This window comes from Mesoplodon mirus, assembly GCF_964341445.2.
Source record: "Mesoplodon mirus genome assembly, chromosome: 16".
Classification (NCBI taxonomy): Eukaryota; Metazoa; Chordata; class Mammalia; order Artiodactyla; family Ziphiidae; genus Mesoplodon; species Mesoplodon mirus.
This window is the reverse complement of record NC_138992.1, coordinates 35,922,170-35,943,119: the sequence shown is the minus strand read 5'-3', so window position 1 is coordinate 35,943,119 and position 20,950 is coordinate 35,922,170. Positions and strand designations below refer to the sequence as shown.

At 35.1% G+C, this 20,950-nt stretch overlaps 1 protein-coding gene across 9 annotated transcripts in view; it reads left to right on the top strand.

Moving 5' to 3' along the window:
* Nucleotides 1–20,950, top strand: part of VPS13B (vacuolar protein sorting 13 homolog B) — a 791,361-nt gene that overhangs the window by 199,909 nt on the left and 570,502 nt on the right. For all 9 annotated transcript variants that reach the window (XM_082600778.1, XM_082600779.1, XM_082600780.1 and 6 more), the window contains 2 exons: nucleotides 15,474–15,608; nucleotides 16,399–16,572. In XM_082600778.1, coding sequence (XP_082456904.1) covers nucleotides 15,474–15,608; nucleotides 16,399–16,572 — 309 coding nt within the window. The remainder of the gene's footprint in view (nucleotides 1–15,473; nucleotides 15,609–16,398; nucleotides 16,573–20,950) is intronic.

Here is a 20,950-nt window from a genome sequence, read left to right as displayed (position 1 = left end):
GACACTTGGAAAGAATGTTTTTTCTTTTGTTGTTCTGTCATATCATGAAGAGCTTATTGATTGGTAGTGTTTTTGCCATCTTCTATATCTTTGTTGATATTCTTCTAGTTATTCTGTCAGTTGTTAAGAGAGGTGTTGAAGTCTCCAATTAGAATTGTGGATTTGTTTATTTCTCTTTTTATCAGCTATGTCCTACAGTTTTTGCAGCTATGTTAGTTTCATTTACACTTAGTATTGCTGTGTCTTTTTGGAGTATCTACTCTGGTAATTTTTTTTTTTTCTCTCAAGTCTACTTTATCTGAGGTTAATGTAAGCATTCCTGCTTTTTTTTTTTTTAAACATTGAGATTAAATTCACACACATTAATTCATACACAACATTTACCATTTAGCCATTTTAAAGTGTACAACTCAGAAGTTTTTATTATATTCATAAAGTTGTGCAGCCATCACACCACTGTCTAGTTTTAGAACATATTTTATCACCTAAAAAGAAACCCCATATCCTTTTAGCAGTAACTCCCCATTTCCACTTAACTCCAACCCCTGGCAACTACTGATTTTTGTATCCTTATGGATTTACCTATCTCAGTATTTCCTATGAGTGGAATCATACAATATGTGACCTTTTCTATGTGACTTATTTCACTTAGAGTTATGTTTTCAAGGGTCATCCATATCACGGCATGTATCAGTACTTCATTTCTTTTTATAGCTGAATAATACTCTGTAATGTACTACATTTTGTTTGTCCATTTATCAGTTGGTGGACATTTGAGTTGTTTCCACTTTTTGACTATTAAGAACAATGCTGTCATGGGAACGTCATGCAAGCTTTTGTGTAAACATATGTTTTCAGTTATCTTTCAGTTCTCTTGTGTATTTACCTAGGAGTGGAATTGCTGGATCATATGTTATCTCATTGTTTAACTTTTTGATGAATTACCAAATTGTTTTCCATAGCAGCTACACCACTCTACATTCCCACCATCAATGTATGAGTGTCAGTATTTCTCCACATCCTTGACAATACTTGTTATTGTCTCTCTTTTTTAAATAGCCATCTAACTGTGTGAAGTGGTGTCTCACTATGTTCTGCTTTCTTTTGAGTAATATTTGTATGATCTACCTTTTTCTATTCCTTTGCTTTCAACTTGCTTACCTCATCTTCGAAGTGAGTTTTTTGTAGATAGCATATGGTTGGATCATATTTAATCCAGTCTGCAATCTTGTCTTTTTTTTTTTTTTTTTTTTTTTTTGCTGTACGCGGGCCTCTCACTGTTGTGGCCTCTCCCGTTGCGGAGCACAGGCTCCGGACGCACAGGCTCAGCGGCCATGGCTCACGGGCCCAGCCGCTCCGCGGCATATGGGATCCTCCCAGACCGGGGCACGAACCCGTATCCCCTGCATCGGCAGGCGGACTCTCAACCATTGCGCCACCAGGGAGGCCCATGCAATCTTGTCTTTTAATTGCTAGATTTAGATCATTTACCTTTAATGTAGCTATTGGTTGGTTAGGCCTTAAGTCTGCCATTTTAGTTTTTAGGTTTTGCTTTCTGTTTGATCACTCTGTTTTTAGAGTCTTTATTTTTCTGCCTTTCGGTTACTTGAACATTATTTAGAATTCCATTTCGATTTATGTGTAGTTATTTTGAGTGTATCTTGTTGTGAAACTTTTTTAGTGGTTGTTTTGGGTTTATATTTCATATATCTAACTTATAGTCTACTGGTATCATCATTTTTCTAGTTCAACTGATGTGTAGGAAGCATACTTATCTTTGTTTCTTAACCCTCTCCTGTTTATAATATAGTTGTCTTAAATATTGAGAACCACATGAGGTATGAATTTTGCTTCAACATGAAACATACTTTAGAAAACTCAATAAAAGAATAAAAGTCTATTATGTGTATTCTATTTTTGCTTATTATATTCTTTCTTTTTTCCTAATATTCCACAGTTCCTTATTTTAATTCTTTTTGTTTGGAGAACTTACTTTATTCTTTTAGGGAAGGTCTACTAGTTACAAATTTTCTTAGTTTCCCTTCATTTGAGAATGTCTGGTTTTCCCCTTCAATCCTGAAGGATATTTTCAGCAGTTGAAAAATGTTGTGCCACTTCCTCCTAGACTTTATGGTTTCAAATTTAAAAGATCTGCTGTCATTTGAACTGTTTTTCCTCTGTGAGTAAGGTGTCATTTCTCCTTTACTCCTTTAAGATTTTTTCTGTCTTTAGTTTTAGAAGTTTATCTATGACGTGTTTTGATTTCTTTGATTAATCTGGGGTTAACTCAACTTCTGAATTTTCAGGTTTATATCTTTGCCGAATTCAAGAAGTTTTTTGCAGTTATTTCTTCATGTACTTTTTTCAGCCCTACCTTTCTCCTTTCCTTCTGGGACTCTGATGACTTGAATGTTAGATCCTTTGTTATGGTCCTACAGGTACTTGAGATTCTGTTCTTTTTTTTTTTTTCTTTCTATTTTCTGTATAGTTCAGATTAGATAATTTCTATTGTGTTATCTGCCAGTTTAGTGATTCTTTTTTTATCTTCTCTGTTCAGATGTTGAACCCATTCATTTAGTTCTTATTTCTGTATTGCATTTTCCCAATTCTAAAATTTCTAATTTGAATACTTTTTTGTCATCATTCCTGCCTGCCTGCCTGCTTCCTTCCTTCCTTTGCTAAATTATTATTTTCATTTGTTTCAGGCATGCTTATAATTGCTCATAGAAACACTTTTATGATGGTGTTTTAAAAGTCTTTGTCAGGTAGTTCTAACATCTCTGTCATCTCAGTGGCATATATTAATTGTCTTTTTCATTCGCTTTGGGATCTTGGTTTTTGGTATGACAGTTGATTTTCGACTGGAACCTGAAAATTTGGATATTGTTTTCTGAGACTCTAGATCTTATTTAAACTGTCTATTTTGTATGGCTTCATCTGATAATGCTCCAACTGTGGAAGGGGACATGCTCCCTTGCTACTGCCCGGTGGAGGTAGAAGTCCAGGTTTTCCATTTGGCTTCCATTGGTATCTAAGGGTGTTGGGGGGGCCCTGTAACTTCTGGCCCAAGTTGGGAATTCTAGCTCTCATTTAGACCTCCAGTGGTAACTCCCTGGCTTGGAGTGGTTGGATTACCAGGCCTCATTACTGCTCACCATGAGGTCTCTACTGACACCATGGTGGTGGTGGTAGGGTGGCTCATTATTGCTGAAGGTTGGTGAAGATCCTGACTCTCCACTAGACCTTCTTTGACACCACTCTGGAAGGTTGAGGGGTGCCTTCTTAATGCTGGGTTGGGTTGGACGTCCAGGTTTCCCTATTAAGCCTTCTTTTATACTACCCAAGTTAGGGCACTGGGTTTCCTTGTTAGAACATGTTGAAAGTAGAATTCTAGTTGACCTTCACTAATGTTGGTGGGAGTTGGGACCACAGTTTTTTCTGTGGCGTTTGCCTGGAGTAGAGCAGTTATTGTCTAAGGGTTTTTTGTCTTGCTGTTGGGATGCTTTTTATTCAGGTCCTTTGGCTAGGGAGAATAGGCTTTTGTTAGGACTTTTTATGTCTGTACCTGTTGCCCTTTCTGGGTTGCTGGCTTCTTCAGCTTCAAGTCTGGAATATGTGAGGCAAAAACAAAGCCTATGCACGTTACCACTGTGTCTTTCTTTGGATCCTGAGATCCCTAACTGATCTGCCTTCTTCTTTCCACCTTTCAGAGTCTTCTTATTTTTGTTTTGTATATAGTATTGGGGTTTTAGTTGTACTTAGCAAGAGAAATAGGGAAAAATCTACTTTGCCTTTCTGGAAGTGGAACTTGTTTATTTCTGTAATGAACAAAGAAGAAGCGTCTTTAAAAATCTTAATTACGTTTCTTTTTGGTTAGAATAGGGTGAATGTGACCTTGAGTTGATGCTATTATTTCTTAGCTTAACCATACCTAAGCTACCTGATAGGATATTTTGCTCTGAATTTGGCAGTAGTAATGTTTGTCCTATAGGGATGTGACCTGCACTGATTCGTGAATAATTTAGAGCTCAATTTATGTATAGATTGGATTATCATTTCTGTTTTTTCTTTCCTTGCACATGTTTTAAAAATTATTTCTTAGACTCCTGAGATCTTCTACCATTTAATTTGTATAGTATTTGGGTTATTTATTGGAAAGCTTAGTGTTATTTGTAAATTTACATATTAACCATATTTATCTTCTTTCCTTTCACTTATAAGTTTGGATATATATGCCAGAAATAGGGGGATTTTGTTGTTGCCTTTGGAGTCTACCTATGATTGTTACAGAGTATTATTTGTTTGTAGTCTTTAATGTGAAACCTTATTATATGATGGTATTAAAGCTTCCAGAATTATTAGTAAGTCAATATTTAGATTATATATGAAGTTTTATAAAATTTCAAATTTCTACATTAATGCCAATTTCTATATAATTTCTATTATTTTTCCATGTGTAGTTTTCATTGTTGTAACCATATTGCATGTACCATCTGATGTTCTATTGTTGTTTGATTTAACATTTCTTATAGATACATTTTGTATACTTTTACATAAACATCAAGTAACATAGGATTTTATTAATAATGAGATATTGATATTTTACAATGCACTTAACCATTCTCCTCTTCTGACATTTAAAGTATTTTCTGAGTTTTGCTGCTAATTAATATTGCTATAAAGCATTTTTCCTTCTTTTTAGTTATTTATTTGAGATAAATTACCAGGACTGAATTACTTGGTTATGGATTATAAACTTAAAAAAAATAATGTATAGATGTATTGTTCTCTCACATCATTCCATGAATATTTAATGCAACTGGTAATGAAGGATAATGATTATTTTAGTAAAACCTCAACAACTTTAAATGTTGTTTGTTGCTTAAATTTCCAGTTTTCCTTTAACTCACTTTTGTTATAGCAAAATTGATCTTTTGTCATACATCTTTTTATTGTATCTCCTCTTAGGTGAATTTTCTTTTGTATTCTTTACCATTTACTGATTCATGGATTTATTTATTCATTCAACTAGATTGTGGATTTCATGAGAGAAGAGCTTGAATTGGTCTTGTTTACCCCTATAACCCTAGACTTTGCTTGGCATATAGTAGTGTATAGTAAAAACATAATGAATCAGTGAGTGAATGAATGAGACATGGGAGTCAAAAGTTAGTGTATGCATAAGGAACCATTAGTAGATGATCATCCTTAAGTGATGCAGACAAAAACTTGCATCCTCAAGTCAGGGTGATTGCCCTTCACAGTGAGAGACAATCCAGAGTTATATGTGGTAGGCCTTTGATTTTGTCCTTGGAGGTCAGTGATTGAAGTAGCAAGAATGAATCTTGGTTGTATGCATTCACAGTTCTTATAGTAAAAGAATGCTTGTCAGGAGTTATTTGGTGGCAGAGTTTATACTAGAATAAAGTGTAGTGATTAGTGTATCATTTAGTAAACTGCCTTATTACACCTTAATGTATATAAACTGAACTTCCCTGATAAGCTTGTGTTGTTTGTTGTAATAGTAACAGTGAGAATGTACTAGCTAACATTTATTGAACACTTACATGCCAGGTGCTCTGGTAACCACCGTCTACTTATCATTTCGGGGCTTAGGATTATTCTGTAAGGTAGCTGGTGAATTATACCCACTTTACAGTTACGGAAACAAAGTAGTTAAACTAGTACATTTTGGGATTTATAATGTGTTTAATGTCTCTGCATAACCTGCAGTGTTTAACCTCAAAAAATACTTGTTGCTTCCTCATCTATCATGGATGAAATCCTAGGGAGAAAAAAAATCAATTACGAGGTATATTTACTTAAGAAACGTATAGCATAGCGTGATGTGACTTCTGTGCCTGGTAGCATGGTATGCTAATTAACCTGAAATCCTTTCCTTTACGAACACCCATGCTGGATAATGTATAACACATATAATTCTAAGTGAACTGCTGAACCTGCAAGAAAGAAAAAAAAAAAGTTCCCAAGCAGGGAGGAAACGAAAAACCAAAGTAGGAAGCAGGTATTCATGCTTTGACTGTCCTAATGGGCTGTGGCAACCTCAGTTACCAGTGGGCTTGGCTTTTAATCACCAGAACAGGGTGGGGACAAGAAAGGAGGAATTGGGACGTGATTTCCATTTCCCTAAGCTCATAACTTCTAAGGACTAGTGGAAAGATGGACTGTTTTAAAAATCTGCCCCACTCTCGTTTTAACAAAGAAGCTTCTTTGTTTTGGCCTTGATGGGGAAGACGGAGGGTGCTTTCCCTGAGAATTTGTAACCACAGTCCTGTCAGCACTCAGATTTTAATTTCTTCATGGTCTAGGAACCATCAAACCAATAAGTTAACTTAAAATGTGATCCTGGGTGGACTGGTTACATCTCTGGGTATCTAATAGTAAACACAAATATTTGCTTTGGCAAATACCCTTAATTCTGGCAGTGTGTTTAAAAAAGAAAGCCTTTTGAAATGTAAGCCCAGAATCCCAAATTACCAAGGACTTGAAAATAATCCCCCAAGAGCACAGACCTCCAATGGCCAATATAGACTCCTAGAATTTCAGTAATATAATAACTGGAAAAAGAGTATAAAATTACTAAGTTTAAAATTATTAAAGAAGTAAAAGATGGAGTTGAAAATAGGAGGGAGGCATAGATATTCTCAATAAGGACTAGAGAATTTAAAAAAAGGAAGGTCAGAAGTCACTGAATGAATGATATAGATTAGACGTAGCTACAGACACTATTTGTGAACCTAAAGGTGGATATAAAGAAATAATCCAGAATGCAGCACTGAAAACAGAGACGAAAATGTGAAATACCAGTCAATAGATCTGGTCACTAGAATGAGAGGATTCTGTATAGGTCTAGTAAGACTCTCAGAAAGAGAAACTAGGAGAGAGGCACTATTTAGAGACTTCTTTTTTACCCCACAAAATTGATGCAAGATGTGAATCTTCAGATTTAAGAATCATAAATCCCGAACAGGAAAAATAAACCTAAATTTCTAAGTAGATACGTTGTGGTGAAACCCCAGTGTGCTAAGGACAAGCATAAATCTTTAAAAGCAGCCTAAGGGAAAAGAAATTAATGATATGATCTGCCAACATTAATGTTAGTTTTTTAGTTTCCACACTTGGTAGTGAAGACGTCAAGGATAAAGAAAATTCTTTGTTCTTGACCATCTGTTATAATTGAGGTACTTTGGTAAGCTATCTGGAATTCTCTTCTTTTAAGCCCATGAAGTCTAAATGAGTTACTGAAGTCTTCTTGTTAGACTATGCCCAGAAGTTGTAAGTTCTTCAGTATTCTAACCAGGCTCCGCCCCCTTCCACATGAAAAGATTTATTTTTCTAGTTCCTTATAGCCAGAACTGTCTAAATTCCCTCACATGTAATCATAGCACAAAGTTAAGTAATCTTGAAGAAGAGCAGGTTAATTCTTATTGATACTGCAGATTAGTTTTCGAGGAATGTACGTGGCTATATGACAACGACATGTAGGATCGAGATTCTGATTCATGGAATTTTAGAGTTAGAAGCAGACTTTATTTTGTTAATATTTACATTAAGAGTTATGTCATAAACTAGGTGGCAGAATATATTGTTTTAAATTAGGGCACCTTTTTCATCATTCTGTCAGTATGAAGCAGAGTCTTTACTTGTCAAATGTTTATTTGCCATTGTTGATGTTAAAAAAAGACAGAGAACCAGATTTGTAGATACTTAGTAAATGCCTGTTGACTCTCTTTTTGCTGGAAACTACAGCAGAATGGACAGGGATTGCGGTGAGGGTGGGACAGTGAAAAGTAAGCTCTTGCTATAGAAGACTTTGTGTTTTGTTCCTTGTGAATATGTTCCTTGTGATAGTTCAATTCTATCACCTAATTATCATTGTGAGCTATACTTTTGAGATTACTTTTTGTTTTCTATCATTTAATTGGTTATAGTTCAATGGTTATATTTTATATTCTGTTCAAAATATTAGGTGATTTTTACCCAAATATTTTGGTTTAGCCCTAGGCTGTCACTTCATCTGCTTTTCCATGTTAAAAACAATAAAATCATTATCATCAGCAACAATAACAAAACAACCACTACCTTTTAAAGTTTGCTGTCTCCTGTTTGCATGTCTTATCACAGGAGGTCATTTGCAGTCTTTGTCACCCATTGAGCCTCGGAACTAACCAGCTTTCTTGGTCCACCTATTTGTTCTTGCCTGCCTAGCTGCTCTTGTTAAGACTTCCGCCTTCTTCTCATGTGATAAATCTTCCTCTCCTTTTGCTTTCTCCTTTTATTCTTCCCCTGAAATGATAATGCTTTGGTTTTACTGCAGTACCAACCATTTAGAAGCTCCTTGCTATTGCTATCTTGTATAACGTTCCCTAATAACTCTACTCTTTCAATGCGTATTTTAAAAGAATTTACCTCTTCCCTCTACGGAAACATTTACTATTGGTTCACTATCATATGATTTTATTATTTTTGTGTATCTAGAATGAGTCCTGGCTGCTTGAATGTCCTGAATGACCTTTTGTTTTATTCTATTAAATTATAGTTTTGTAAGGCTTGTAACAAAAAGGTCAGTTCTGTGGGCCCTTATAATCTTCACTGGTGTTTTAGGGGCAGTCATTTTCAGCTCATTCTTAGATATTTACCTCTAAATTTCTAAATAAAATGCTTATATTGAAATTTTCTTATCTTTCATGTTTAGATATTGTAAACATACTTTCTACTACAACAACCTTAATGCCTTAAAACAACATAAGTTCATTTTATTACAGTTCTGTAGTTTAAAGTCTAAAATGAGTCTCACTAAAATCAAGGTGTCAGCAGGGCTTTGTTCCTCTTGAAGCCTCTAGAAGAGAATCTGTTTCCTTGCTTTTTCCACCTTCTGTAGGCCACCAGCATTCCTTGGTCTGTGGCCCTCATCCCTCATCTTCAAAGCCAGAAGATTGCATTTCTGTTGTAGTGCTTCTGTCATGACATGTCTTTCTCTGACTCTCTTCTTCTGCCTTCCTCTTTCATTTTTAAGAACCCTGATGATTACATTGGTTCTACCTGGATAGTATGGGATAATCTTCGCATTTCAAATTAGCTTATTAGCAACCTTAATTCTGTTTGTGCCTTAATAGTCCTTTGCCATGTTAAGATAACATATTCCCAGATCCTGGGATTAGGATATGGGCATCTTGAGTGAGGGCGGGATGGCATTATTTCGCCTACCAAGATTTAGCTTTTATGGCCAATACTCGCTGTCTGTATTTCTATCTTTCTTTTCTCCTAAGTCATCTAATTATATCACAGCTTTTGCTTAAATATATATTCAGTATTAATATATTATGACCGTGTATGTATGAATTATAGTATACTACCTTTAAATGTTTTTTCTTATGCAACTTTTATCCTTGGAGTTAATAACTGCCTTTTTTTGTTTCATTAGTGTTCCATGTACTTAATATTAATTCCTCCAAATTCTTAGAGAAGCATGTCTTCTCTCAATATGTTCAGATGCATTAGATAATTAGTTTTAATTTTTAAAGTATTTTATACCTTATTTATTTATTTATTTATTTATTTATTTAGGCAGTGCCGGGTCTTAGTTGCAGCATGCAGGATCTTTAGTTGCGGCATGTGGACTCTTAGTTGCGGCATGCATGTGGGATCTAGTTCCCTAGGGATCAAACCCAGGCCTCTGCCTTGGGAGCGTGGAGTCTTACCCAGTGGACCACCAGGGAAGTCCCTAGTTTTAATTTTTGTAGTCATTATTCTTTTAGTGTACTTTCCTCCTGTTTCAATCTCTATTTCCTTCTGAACCTGCTACAGATGTCTTGAAGTTTCCTTTTATCATTGTCCTGGGAATTCCCTTTTCTCTTATATTGGATCCCCTGTTTCTTGGATCACATATATTATTCTTTCCTGATTTATTCCTCTTTTTGGTGGAGCACAGTTCTGTAACTGTCTTTCTAGCAAAGGAAGTAAACTTCTTTCAGATATGGCATGTTTGAGTGACTCTTTATTCTGCCTTCATATGTGAAGGTAGTTTGGGTGTATATGTAGATTTGTAGTTTGGGAATGATTTTTCTGTAGAATGCTTTAAAAGCATTGCTTTGTTGTCTTCTTGTTTCCAGTGTTGCTGTTGAGACGTTTGATGCCATTCTAATTGTATGTTTATGTATTAACATTTTTCTGTTTTTATGTATCTGTTTGTTTTCTATCTCAGAAACTTTTAGGAGCTTCTCTCTTTACCCCTGATATTTGTTTTTTCATTTGTTGCACTGGATACATGGTGTACCCTGTTAATTTGAACTCATGTACTTCATTTGGGGAAAGCTTGTTGAATTATTTCTTTGATTATTTTCTCCATTTTGTTTTAATAGTTCTTCGTAGAAGTTTTGTTTTTCAGGTATTTGATTGTTTATGCTGATCCTTTCATTTTTTGGTCATTTGGCCCATGTGCAGTCTCTTTGGATTTTTTGTTTTAATTTATGTGGTAGATTTCCCCGCCTTTATTTTCTTATTTTTGTATTAATTTAAGGAGAATTAACGTCATGTTTTTACTTTCTACTGGCTCTATTTCGTTCTTTGAACAGTTCGGCGAAACATGCCCTTCTTGTCCTAGTGTCTCCTGTGCTCCCCCCACGGATAGCAGCAGCAGCAGCAGCAGCAGTAGTAAGCACAATGCAACCATATAATTATTCTTACCTAAGTTTTCCCCCAGCATTGTCGTTTTACCCCACGTTCCTTTCTGTGGTTGTCGTTTATCTCTACTTTTCATGTTAGTGATTTATACCTAGTTTCTGATGAGCCCTCGTATTGTAGAATAAAATACTAAATAACTAATTGGGAACCTGTATGTGAGGTTGGAGCTTATTGAATGGCTGGTGTTATTGTAGGGGAATTGGACACTTACTCATTTTTGTTGTTGTTGTTTGGGGGTAATCAGCTATCAGTATCTCTGGTTCCTTTTTCTTGGACTGGCCAGTTTTCACAGATAGAAAACCTTCCACTTCTTTCCTGCAGGTTGTAACTCTGGCATCCAGCGTCCCTAGAGAGTAAAAGAAAAGGAGATTTCATTATTCAGTACATCTATTTTATATAGATTTTTAGACAATCCCCCGTTTTTAGCATGCAGCCTTTTCCTTGGTATTATCCCTTAGTTCAAAGTCCTTCTGGTTCAACCTCTCCAGCGTGAACCCTTCAGTCTTTTGCCAGGATGAGTGTGGGTTAGTTGTGTGGCTTCACGAATTAAAACAAAGGATGTGTGGTTATTAGATAGACTTTCAGTCACTGCTCATCTTTTTAGCCTCATCTGCATTCCTGCCCTCTGAACTGCCTGGCTTCTTTAATTCTTATCTTTCCAGGGCTTATTGCAGATCAACTTGCTTCTTAGTTTAATAACCCATGGGCAATTTTCTCTAAGTCATCTTGTTGTTACTTGTTCATCAGCATCCATCTTCTGAAATTTTGATGACAGTTCTTGCCTCTTGGAGAGTTGCACATAGAGCGCTTATCTTTTCATTTTCATTTCTTTGTTGGTTTAGGCCCGTAAAAATTAAGGAGGAAACAGATCTAAACTTACATATGGCTTGACTCCTTAATCTTTTACTTCCACACAGATATACAGGTCATTCTCATTATTTCATCTTCTCATTTATAGATGATAATTATAAGAGTGATCATAAGTTGATTACTGAACATGGGGGGTTTAACTTGTCTGTGAGGCCAGGAGAATTATGTTGGGCAAGAAAGGCAGTGTAAAAAGAATCTGAGCTAAGGGTGCACCACAAGACTAAGAATGTGTGTTCAGAGTTAATATTTTTCAGAAAAATACTCTAAGGGGAAAAAGTAACAGTGCATTTTTTAATATTAAATTGTATTACAAAAATTCACTATTATTTTTAGATTATTCCATTGAAAGTGTATACCATGTAAAGTTGTATTTCAATTGCAGTGCCTTAGGGAGTCCCTCTTCCCTTCCTCTAGTAGAATATTACAGCAATATTTGAGTGAATCCACGAGATTGCTTTGTAATGCTTTGTAAAGTCATTATTTCAAATGTAAGATATTGTCACTGTCTTTGTGATTGTCCTATTGACTCATGTCAGCTGACTATGCATCTTATCAAAATTTTGCATCTCTTCCCTAAATTAAGTTCTGTATAAAGTTCAGCAGATTTCTCAGAGTTAAATACCTTGAACAATAACTGTAGTATTTTGGCTTCCACATGGAACAGTAATAGTGGCTTGCCTTAAGCCACATAACTACTAGATATGTAATGCTACCTATATCTGAAGCCTTGCTTTTTCCGTTTCAGAGCTTTTGGTCTTTTTGTTTCACCATGTTGCATTCCCAACAGGAGATTTCCTTTCACAGTTTCAGGAAGCTGCATTCACGTAGACAGAAAAAAATGTGAATGGTGCCCTGAGTTGTGCAATGCCAATACTCTGCTCCGTTCTACCTCCCTAGTGCTTATGTTTGGGGTGTTTTACAAATTTTGGTTTGATGGTAGAGTGCAAATAAACCAAGTTTATTTTTAAATTATTTTTTATTAATAATTTTTCTTCTTTAGAGTAATTTTAGGTTCACAGCAAAACTGAGAGGAAGGTATGAGGTTTTCCATATACTTTCTGCCTCCTTCTTGGTCTGCACAGCCTCTCCCAGTATCGACATCCCCTACCAGAGTGGCACATTTGTTACGAATGATGGACCTACATTGACACATCATAATCATCACCCAAAGTCCATAATTTACGTTACCGAGGTTATTTTTTACTAGCACTTTTTCTCCATTGTTGTAGTCTATCAAAAGATGACTATAATTATCTTCTAAAAAATCTGAGCTTGAGCCATTAAAAACAAATTACTTTTTGAAAAAGTTTTCTTAAAGAGAAAGTATGCAGTATGTTTTAGTTACTAAAACAAGTTTAAAAATATCTGAGAGGGACTTCCCTGGCAGTCTAGTGGCTAAGACTCCTCACTCCCAATGCAGGGGGGCCCCAGTTTGATACCTAGTCAGGGAACTAGATCCTGCATGCCACAACTAAGACGCAATGCATCCAAATAAACAAATAAATAAATATTTTTTAAAAAATCTGAGAAATGTAATGATCATAAAAAGTGAAATAATTTCTTGATAGTATTAGTCTAAACTAAGATGCTTTGTATATGTATAAGTGATTCTTATCAGAAGAGGTTTCCAGCAACTTCTTCTGATAAGAGTCTATATATGACATGCATTAGATATTAACAAAGACATATCATTTGAGATTCAAGGTAGAGTCCTAAACTTGGTGTAAACTGTAAAAGAGGCAGCTTGTAAAATAATTTTTTAAAAGGCCATTTTTGTCTATTCATATTTGTTTATTTTTGCATCTACCAGAACTAATTCAATTCTTTTGGTTCTTAACTCCATCAGTAACCCTTGAGAGACTCTTTGATTAGCTCTTGTCTGCTCATCACCATCTAGATTCTTTAAGTTTTTTCAAAAAATTGGCATAGAATGAGAGTCTGACTCTGGGGGCTTGAGAGTTGGAGGAGGGTATTATTCCATTTTGTGTCCCTCTCATCACTTAACATAATGATTGGAGCAGCTTAAATTATCCACTGATTATAACTTCTGTATCCACAGTAGGTGTTAAATATGCAGGGTAACTCAGCTTCTTTTCTTATAAAGAGCAAAGTGAACCATGCCTGCCCACTTTCTGACTTCAGCCTGGGCAAAATCCTTATTTCTCTAAACCTTGGTTTTCCTGAATGTAAAGTGGAATAGTAATAGCTACCTTTTTTTTTTCTTTTGAGATGAATAACAATAACAAACTGGGCATAGTGCACGGCACTTAGTCATGGAGTGTTAGGTGCCGTAACTAGCAGTACTGCTACGACTGTTATTACTACGACTGCTATGTTTATTTTGTATTGTTGGCATCATTTAACTTTCTGAAGTACTGCTTCTTAAGTTTTCTGAGGCATAGACTTTGAGAATTTGTTAAAAACTGATAAAATCATAGAAAAATGTATAAATACACAGCGTTTAGACTCCCGCTTTGAGGATAATAGGTACCACTGCAAATGGAAATAACACAGGTGGTGAATATTGGGGAATAGCAACCAATGGATACATGTTTACATAACAGTCAAATGAGAATCAGTAAATTTATAGGTCCTTCTGAAGTAAAGGTTACTATGTGGGAAGGTATTTCTCAAGATGATGTTCTTTAACTACTGGCAAACCATGTAGTGTGTTAGTTAAACTGCAGGTTCCTGGGCCACATCTCAGGAAGACTCTTGGAGGACTATGGGGCTTCTTGAATGCACCAGAGTTTGAGATCAAAGATTTTAGAGTGATGTTTAATATATCTGTCATAAAAAGTTCGTGATTTTCTTAATTATTCATACTTAGTTCTCCTTAAAGGAGTTTCAAATATGAAGGATAATATATATTTGATTGGAATGTGGAAGGGGAAAAGAAGGCCACTCTTCATGAATATAGGTGAAATGAGTGATGAAGTTTTCTGTGATAGGATCAAATTGTGTTAAACACCTCAGCTCTTTCTCTCTGCTGTAGGACTGAGCAAAAATTACTTAACTCCTCTAAGCTGTTATATCCCAGTTTGTAAAAATGAGGATAACAATAACATCCTTATCACAGCCCTGTTGTGAGGATTGAATGAGATGTGTGTATAACATATAGTAAGTCCTCCAGTAAATGTTAGTTGATTAGAGTTCATCATCATTATCATTATTTTAGTGGTTTGCAATAATGTTAGTGTAATGTTCTTAAGGTTTCTCTGCCTTTTTAATTCTCACCTACCCTTCAGGGCCCAAATGAGTCTCTCCTTTTTGAATTAAGTTTTCCCTACCATTTATGTCATGGTAATTGTTCCCTTCTGTGCTTTTATGTTCTCCAGCAAGTAGCATATAGTAGAGATGTTAATATTCACTTTTTTTGTTAATTGATATAGAATCCCTTTAGTTTCTTTTAGCTACACATGGGATGTCAGTTTTGCTTATAAGCTATTGTATTTTAACTTAGGAGCTGTTCTGAGCTAGCTTGTTTCTCTCTCTTCACCCCACCTGACCAAGATATTTTGAGGAGGCTGTTTACGCAGAAGTTTCATGCTTAAAGTAAATGTCTCTGCCTAAATGAAACTCAATTTGTAAGTTAAATTTGTATCAAATTGAAAATCTTACTCTATATTCTAAAACCAAATATGATTTTTTAGTCTCCTGATTTTTAAACAAATATTTGTTTCAAATTTGCATAAGTATAATTGTGCAAGTTCAGCCCATTTATTTTAAAATTGCATCTTTTTAACTCCTAAACACTAAATTGTGAAGCCTAACACAAATACTGTAAGAACATCTGAGGTAGATAATTAAAGTATAATTAAGTCTAAATGCCTTGGTGAAGGAATATAAAAATTATTTAAATTCAATCGGCTAGTACATTTGCAGTTTTCTTTTATTAGGTGTGAAATCTAAGAATCCCCTGCCAACTCTTGAGGGCTCAATCCAGAATGTTGAATTGAAGTACTGCAGCACATCATTGGTCAAATGTGCCTCTGGGACCATGGGATCAATAAAAATTTGTGCCAAAGCCCCAGGTATGTGCAGCTGGACCGTGTAAAACTTTATTGCCTGTGTAGGAGAATTGGCCGTGCGTTTTACAAGGAGCGTTACTGAAACAAGAATTTACTCATTGTTCCTATGAATCAGAGGTTTTAAATTTTTTTATTTTTACTTGAAAAAAATTGTTAATTGTGCCAGGATGATACTTCTTGACATTAATAGGTTAATTTTTATTTAAGGAAAAAAATCTTTGCATAGTTTTAAGAATGGTTATGAGGGAGGAAAAATTAAATGAAAGTTTATTCTTACACTTTTGGGGGGGATAAGAGGTATAGATGTATATGACACTTAAAAATTAAATTAAAATGTTGTTAGTATAATGAAATTAAACAGAAAACCCAGCTGTTTTTCAACTGAACGTTGTAATTGATTTCGCCTTCCTTCCAATATTTTATTTCATAATATTTTCCTTAAACTGTTTGTTATTTAATTTTTTCCAGTGTGGATTAAATGTCTAGATAAGATTAAATAGGTACAGATTCCATTGAATATTTAGAATACAGTGTGTTCATGTTGTTTTATAAGCTTTTCTGAACATGTTCTACATTCATTAGCTAAATATTAAAACAACCTTTTAAGAGTTAAAAGTGCTTTTAATTTTACCAGTCATACTTTTTAGAGTATAACTAAATGTTCTGCTACAATTACCAAGTATAAACTGAAATTTTATATTATGATGTTAGTATACTTTAAGATCAAACATCTTCGGGGTACTCCTATGTTTTATTTGATAAGAGTTCCTTTTTCATAAATATTTCTGTTCAGGTGAGAGTGGAAAAGAGAAGTTAATTCCATTGCTTCAGGGTCCTTCTGACACTAAAGACCTTCATAGCAGCAAGTGGCTCAATGAGAGTAGAAAGCCAGAATCTCTCTTAGCTCCAGATTTAATAGCCTTCACAGCCCTAGTTCCACAGTATATGGACTACTGCCACAGTTCCGGTAAGTACATCATTATTCACTTATTTGCATTTTCTTTTCCAGCAAGACTTTTAAAATTGGACTTTTTTTCTTTCCTTCTCTCCTTTCCTTCACTTCCTCCCTCCCTCCTTCCCTCCCTCCCTCCATTTCTTTCTTGCTCTCTTTTTCATTTGTGTCCGTTGGGATACACTTTGCAGTTACGCTCTTTGAAAATTCAAATGAAGTATTTTGTATCCTTTTTGATAAATGACGTGTTTACAAACAACAATGATTTTACTCTATTTTATTGAGATAATTCAGTTGTATGTATAACAGTTAATCTCAGATTCAACTACTACTACTACTGAACCCAACTGAGTTTTTAAATATGTAATACATAGAAAGGAGTAAAAGAAATTTAAAACATTACAAAGGGAAAATATTTTTCTTGGGATAGTAGCACTTTGTGACCCATAGTTTGCCAGGGTAAAATTAGGTGTTTGGGCCTTCTGTGCTTTTACAAAAAGGAAAAGATATTGATGTTGTAATAAAGGAAAAAACTCAGAAGTCAAGCTCTTATTTCTTAGAGTTAAATTTTTTTCTAGAAGCACTTTGCCTAGAATCTATTTCATTTTATTCACACCATAATAGCAGATCCACACCTCTCATGTTGAGAGGAGATACTGGAACTATCAATGAAGACTGGGGATAAAAAGGTATAGTAAGTAGAGCCTGATGTCAGCCATGAGTTCAGTTAGTATGTAGTTGGTAAAGCCAAGACCATGATGCTAGAAATAAGTTAGCTATATACAGATTTCTTAAAAGGGTCAGGAGTCTGAATTTTTTCTTTAGAATTAATTGGCCAGTGAGGTGGTTTCAAATAGCTGCCTAAGAGTAGAGCTCAGTTAACATTATATGACTAGAACTGTAGCTTATAGAAAATATGTTAAGTTCATATGCACTAAGTTCAAAGTAGAAACCATGAAAAGATTTGTAATTAACTACACAGAGACTATATGGAGGTGAATATTCGAAGCAGTGTACATATGCATGGATGCAAAACCATTTGAAAGCAGAATTTGTTATAGTATCATTTGCAGCTGAATGGCATCCATACTAGAAACTAGAAATTAGTATTTGAAAGGTGAGTCTGAGAACCCCTGAGTCAGCTTGCCTTTAAAGACAGTACTCCTCAAAAAGACATTTTCAACTTGATGAGGATGGGTGTGGTTTCCTAAGGAAAAAATTGTGAGGATGAGGCCAGTACCCAAGTAAGACTGTGCCTATGGGTAGAAGATTTTACCAGTCCTTTAAAGTAGGGGTTGGTAAATATTTTACTAAAGGCCAGATAACTAACCTTTTAGGCTTTGTGGGCCATATAGATTCTGTCTCAGCTGTTCAGTTCTGCTATTACAGCACACAGAAATAGTCATACCTAATATGTAAATGAATGGGTGTGACTGTGTTCCAGTAAAACTTTTATTCACAAAGCAGGAGGTGGGTGAGATTTAGCCTATGTGGTTTGCCTACCCTGGTTTTAGGGAGAAGGGATTGGTGGCTAAATAAACATCATGCTTTCCCCGCCCCCCCCCAATTTATTTATTTATTTATTTATTTATTTATTGACTGAGTCGGGTCTCAGTTGTGGCACGTGGGCTTCTCTCTAGTTGGCAGCACGGGGGCTTCTTCTGGTTGTGGTGTGCTGGCTCCAGGGCATGTGGGCTCTCTCACTCGTTGAGGCGCGTGAGCTCAGCTGTTGTGGTGCATGGACTTACTTTCCCCGTAGCATGTGGCATCTTAGTTCCCTGACCAGGTATCGAACCTGCCTCACCTGCATTGGAAGGCGGATTCTTTACCACTGGACCACCAGGGAAGTCCCAACATCATGCTTTTTTTAATGCCTATTTAATTACATTCTTTAAATATGCCGTTTGAGAAACTCCGTTATAGAATTCTCCAAATAGTAGTTTTCAGTAGGTTTTGTTTTCAAATCATAAGATCATTAAAATGTTATTAGAATGACCAGACCATCTGGTTAGAATTTTGATACCTAAGAAGGGACTAAGCTTATTAGAATCTACTGCATATTCTTAAATTGGACAGGGATTCTTCATTTTTTGTTTTGTTATATACAAAATTAGAATGAACTGAGTCAAGCATGTTTAAATAATAATCTGATCTTTCTCATAACAATATTTGTATTATTCTTTGTAATTTAAATGCATATCTAGGGTCTCAAATATATATTTGCATTTTGAACCTTTATAGCATGGGTCTAAAAGTAAACTACTATTAAAAAAAATTATACCTACGATATTTCTAGGAAAAAGTTTTTTTCTTACTGTTAAGGAAATTCACCTCATCTTCAACTTTAGTGTTATATTTAGTGATATGCTTATGGATTTGCATGTAAAATTTTAATGTGATCATGCATTTGGTGCTTTGAAAATATTCCTTTGGGTGTGTTTTAATCCTAAAATGTAATGTGTTTTCACTTAAACTACATTCACATACTTTATTTAGGGTATTTTTAAATTTAAATTTTCCATCCATCTTGGGAACTGCCACCCACATTCATGGCTTAGGTGTTTATGGAATGGTTATGAGGGAGTGCATAAGTATTATTTTTCAAAGCCAGTTTTAAAGTAATATTGACTAATTTTATGTTCCTGTAATAAGATTTAAAATTGGAGGTGTGTGTCTCTGTGTATGTATATATGACTGATGGTATGAATAAACTATAAATAAATTTTAAATGAAGAAATAATTTATTAACAATCCTTTAAGATTTTACTGAAATATCACGCTTTCAGCAAGTTGTTTCCTGGTCACTGTATATAAAAGATTTTTTCGTTCTTGTTTGCATATATGTGCATACACACACACACACACACACACATTTTATTTACCCAGTATTCTAAAGTTTTTCTTAGTACTTATCACACCCTGCCATACTATACATGTTACTGATTTGTTGGGTTTTATTTTTCCCTGCTATTAGAATTTAATGCTTCATTATGGCTGGAATTTTTGTCTTTTTTGGTCACTGCTGTGTTCCTAGTGTCTAGAACAATATCCCATATATAGTAGGATATCAACAAATATTTAGTGAATGTATGAGCAAGTAAGTGATGATTGCATTTGCTTTTCTTTGGTTTTTGAGGCTGGAGCACCTAAGGGAAATGGCAAAGAACACGAGTCTTTATTGATATTTGCCTTAAAAAAAAAAAGATGCTGGGTAGTTGAACTCTTCTAGAGGAACAAGGAAAGGAAAGCACAATTAATCCCTGCTGTCTTTTTTAGAGACAGACCATCCAGATGAGGTTGTTAATGAGCTTTTCCCATTTGTTTATAGAATTTGAATGAGAGGTTTTGGAATGTGGAGTAGTAAGTGATTGGCTAACTGATTTGAGGCAAATTGTGTATTTTAGAGGAGTTTGGTGATCATTCTGATTGGCTTCTGATTATCATGGCATGATGTGTGGAAGACAACTGCCTTTGTGCATATGCTCCCAAATTGAAGGGGGATATTATAAAAGTGGGGACCAGAAAATGTTGTAGATATTATATTAGGAAGTGAGTTTTGAGAGAAGCTCAATTAGGATAAAGAGGCAGAGTTCTCTGGCTCTGATTTCAGAATGTGAGGGAATGGACAGCTTTATTAATGGGAATTAAGTATTAATTGACTGAAAGAAATATTAGCAGTATTAGTAAAACTTGTTATAAAAACAGTATTTTACAATTTAAAAATCACTTTCATATAAATTGTTTTATTTGTTTATAAAACAAGACTGTTCAGCACAGCAAATGTTATTTTGTCGTACAGAGGAGGAAATAGAGGCTCAGAACAAGTCAGACTTTGAACTTGAATCTGGGGCTTCTAACTATATAACATTTTCCCACTGTCTTAGGCTATTTATCATTTTGTCTTTTATTTTTAGGATCCATATTGCTAAACATTGTACCACCCAGCCTTGCACGTTCTTAACTTTGAGGATCTCTTTCTTTACTTCATATTAAGCACTATCAAAAGAGCCACACTTCCATGATGTCACAGCGTTGTTTTGTCTTTGAAGTCTTAGCAGCTCTCTTTGCGCATTTCCCTCCCCGCCTTGATCACTTTCTCTGCTTGACTGGCTCTGATTACAGTGAAGGAGCTGAAGACTCCTATGGGAGTCCAGTGTGCCAGCCCACATTCTGCATTCATGGTTACTATTCACAGGAACCGTTTAGTGACACTTCTGTTTCTTATGTTTGTATAGATAAATAGAGAAACTAGATTCTTCTTTGGCTCCTTCAGAGGTAGAAGCACTTGGTAACTATAATTGATGTATGTAAAATATTTTAAAATAGGTTCTAAACATTTTTCTTCCCTTCTCTTTTAAATATAAACTTTTGCTCTTTTTCATATGCTATATTT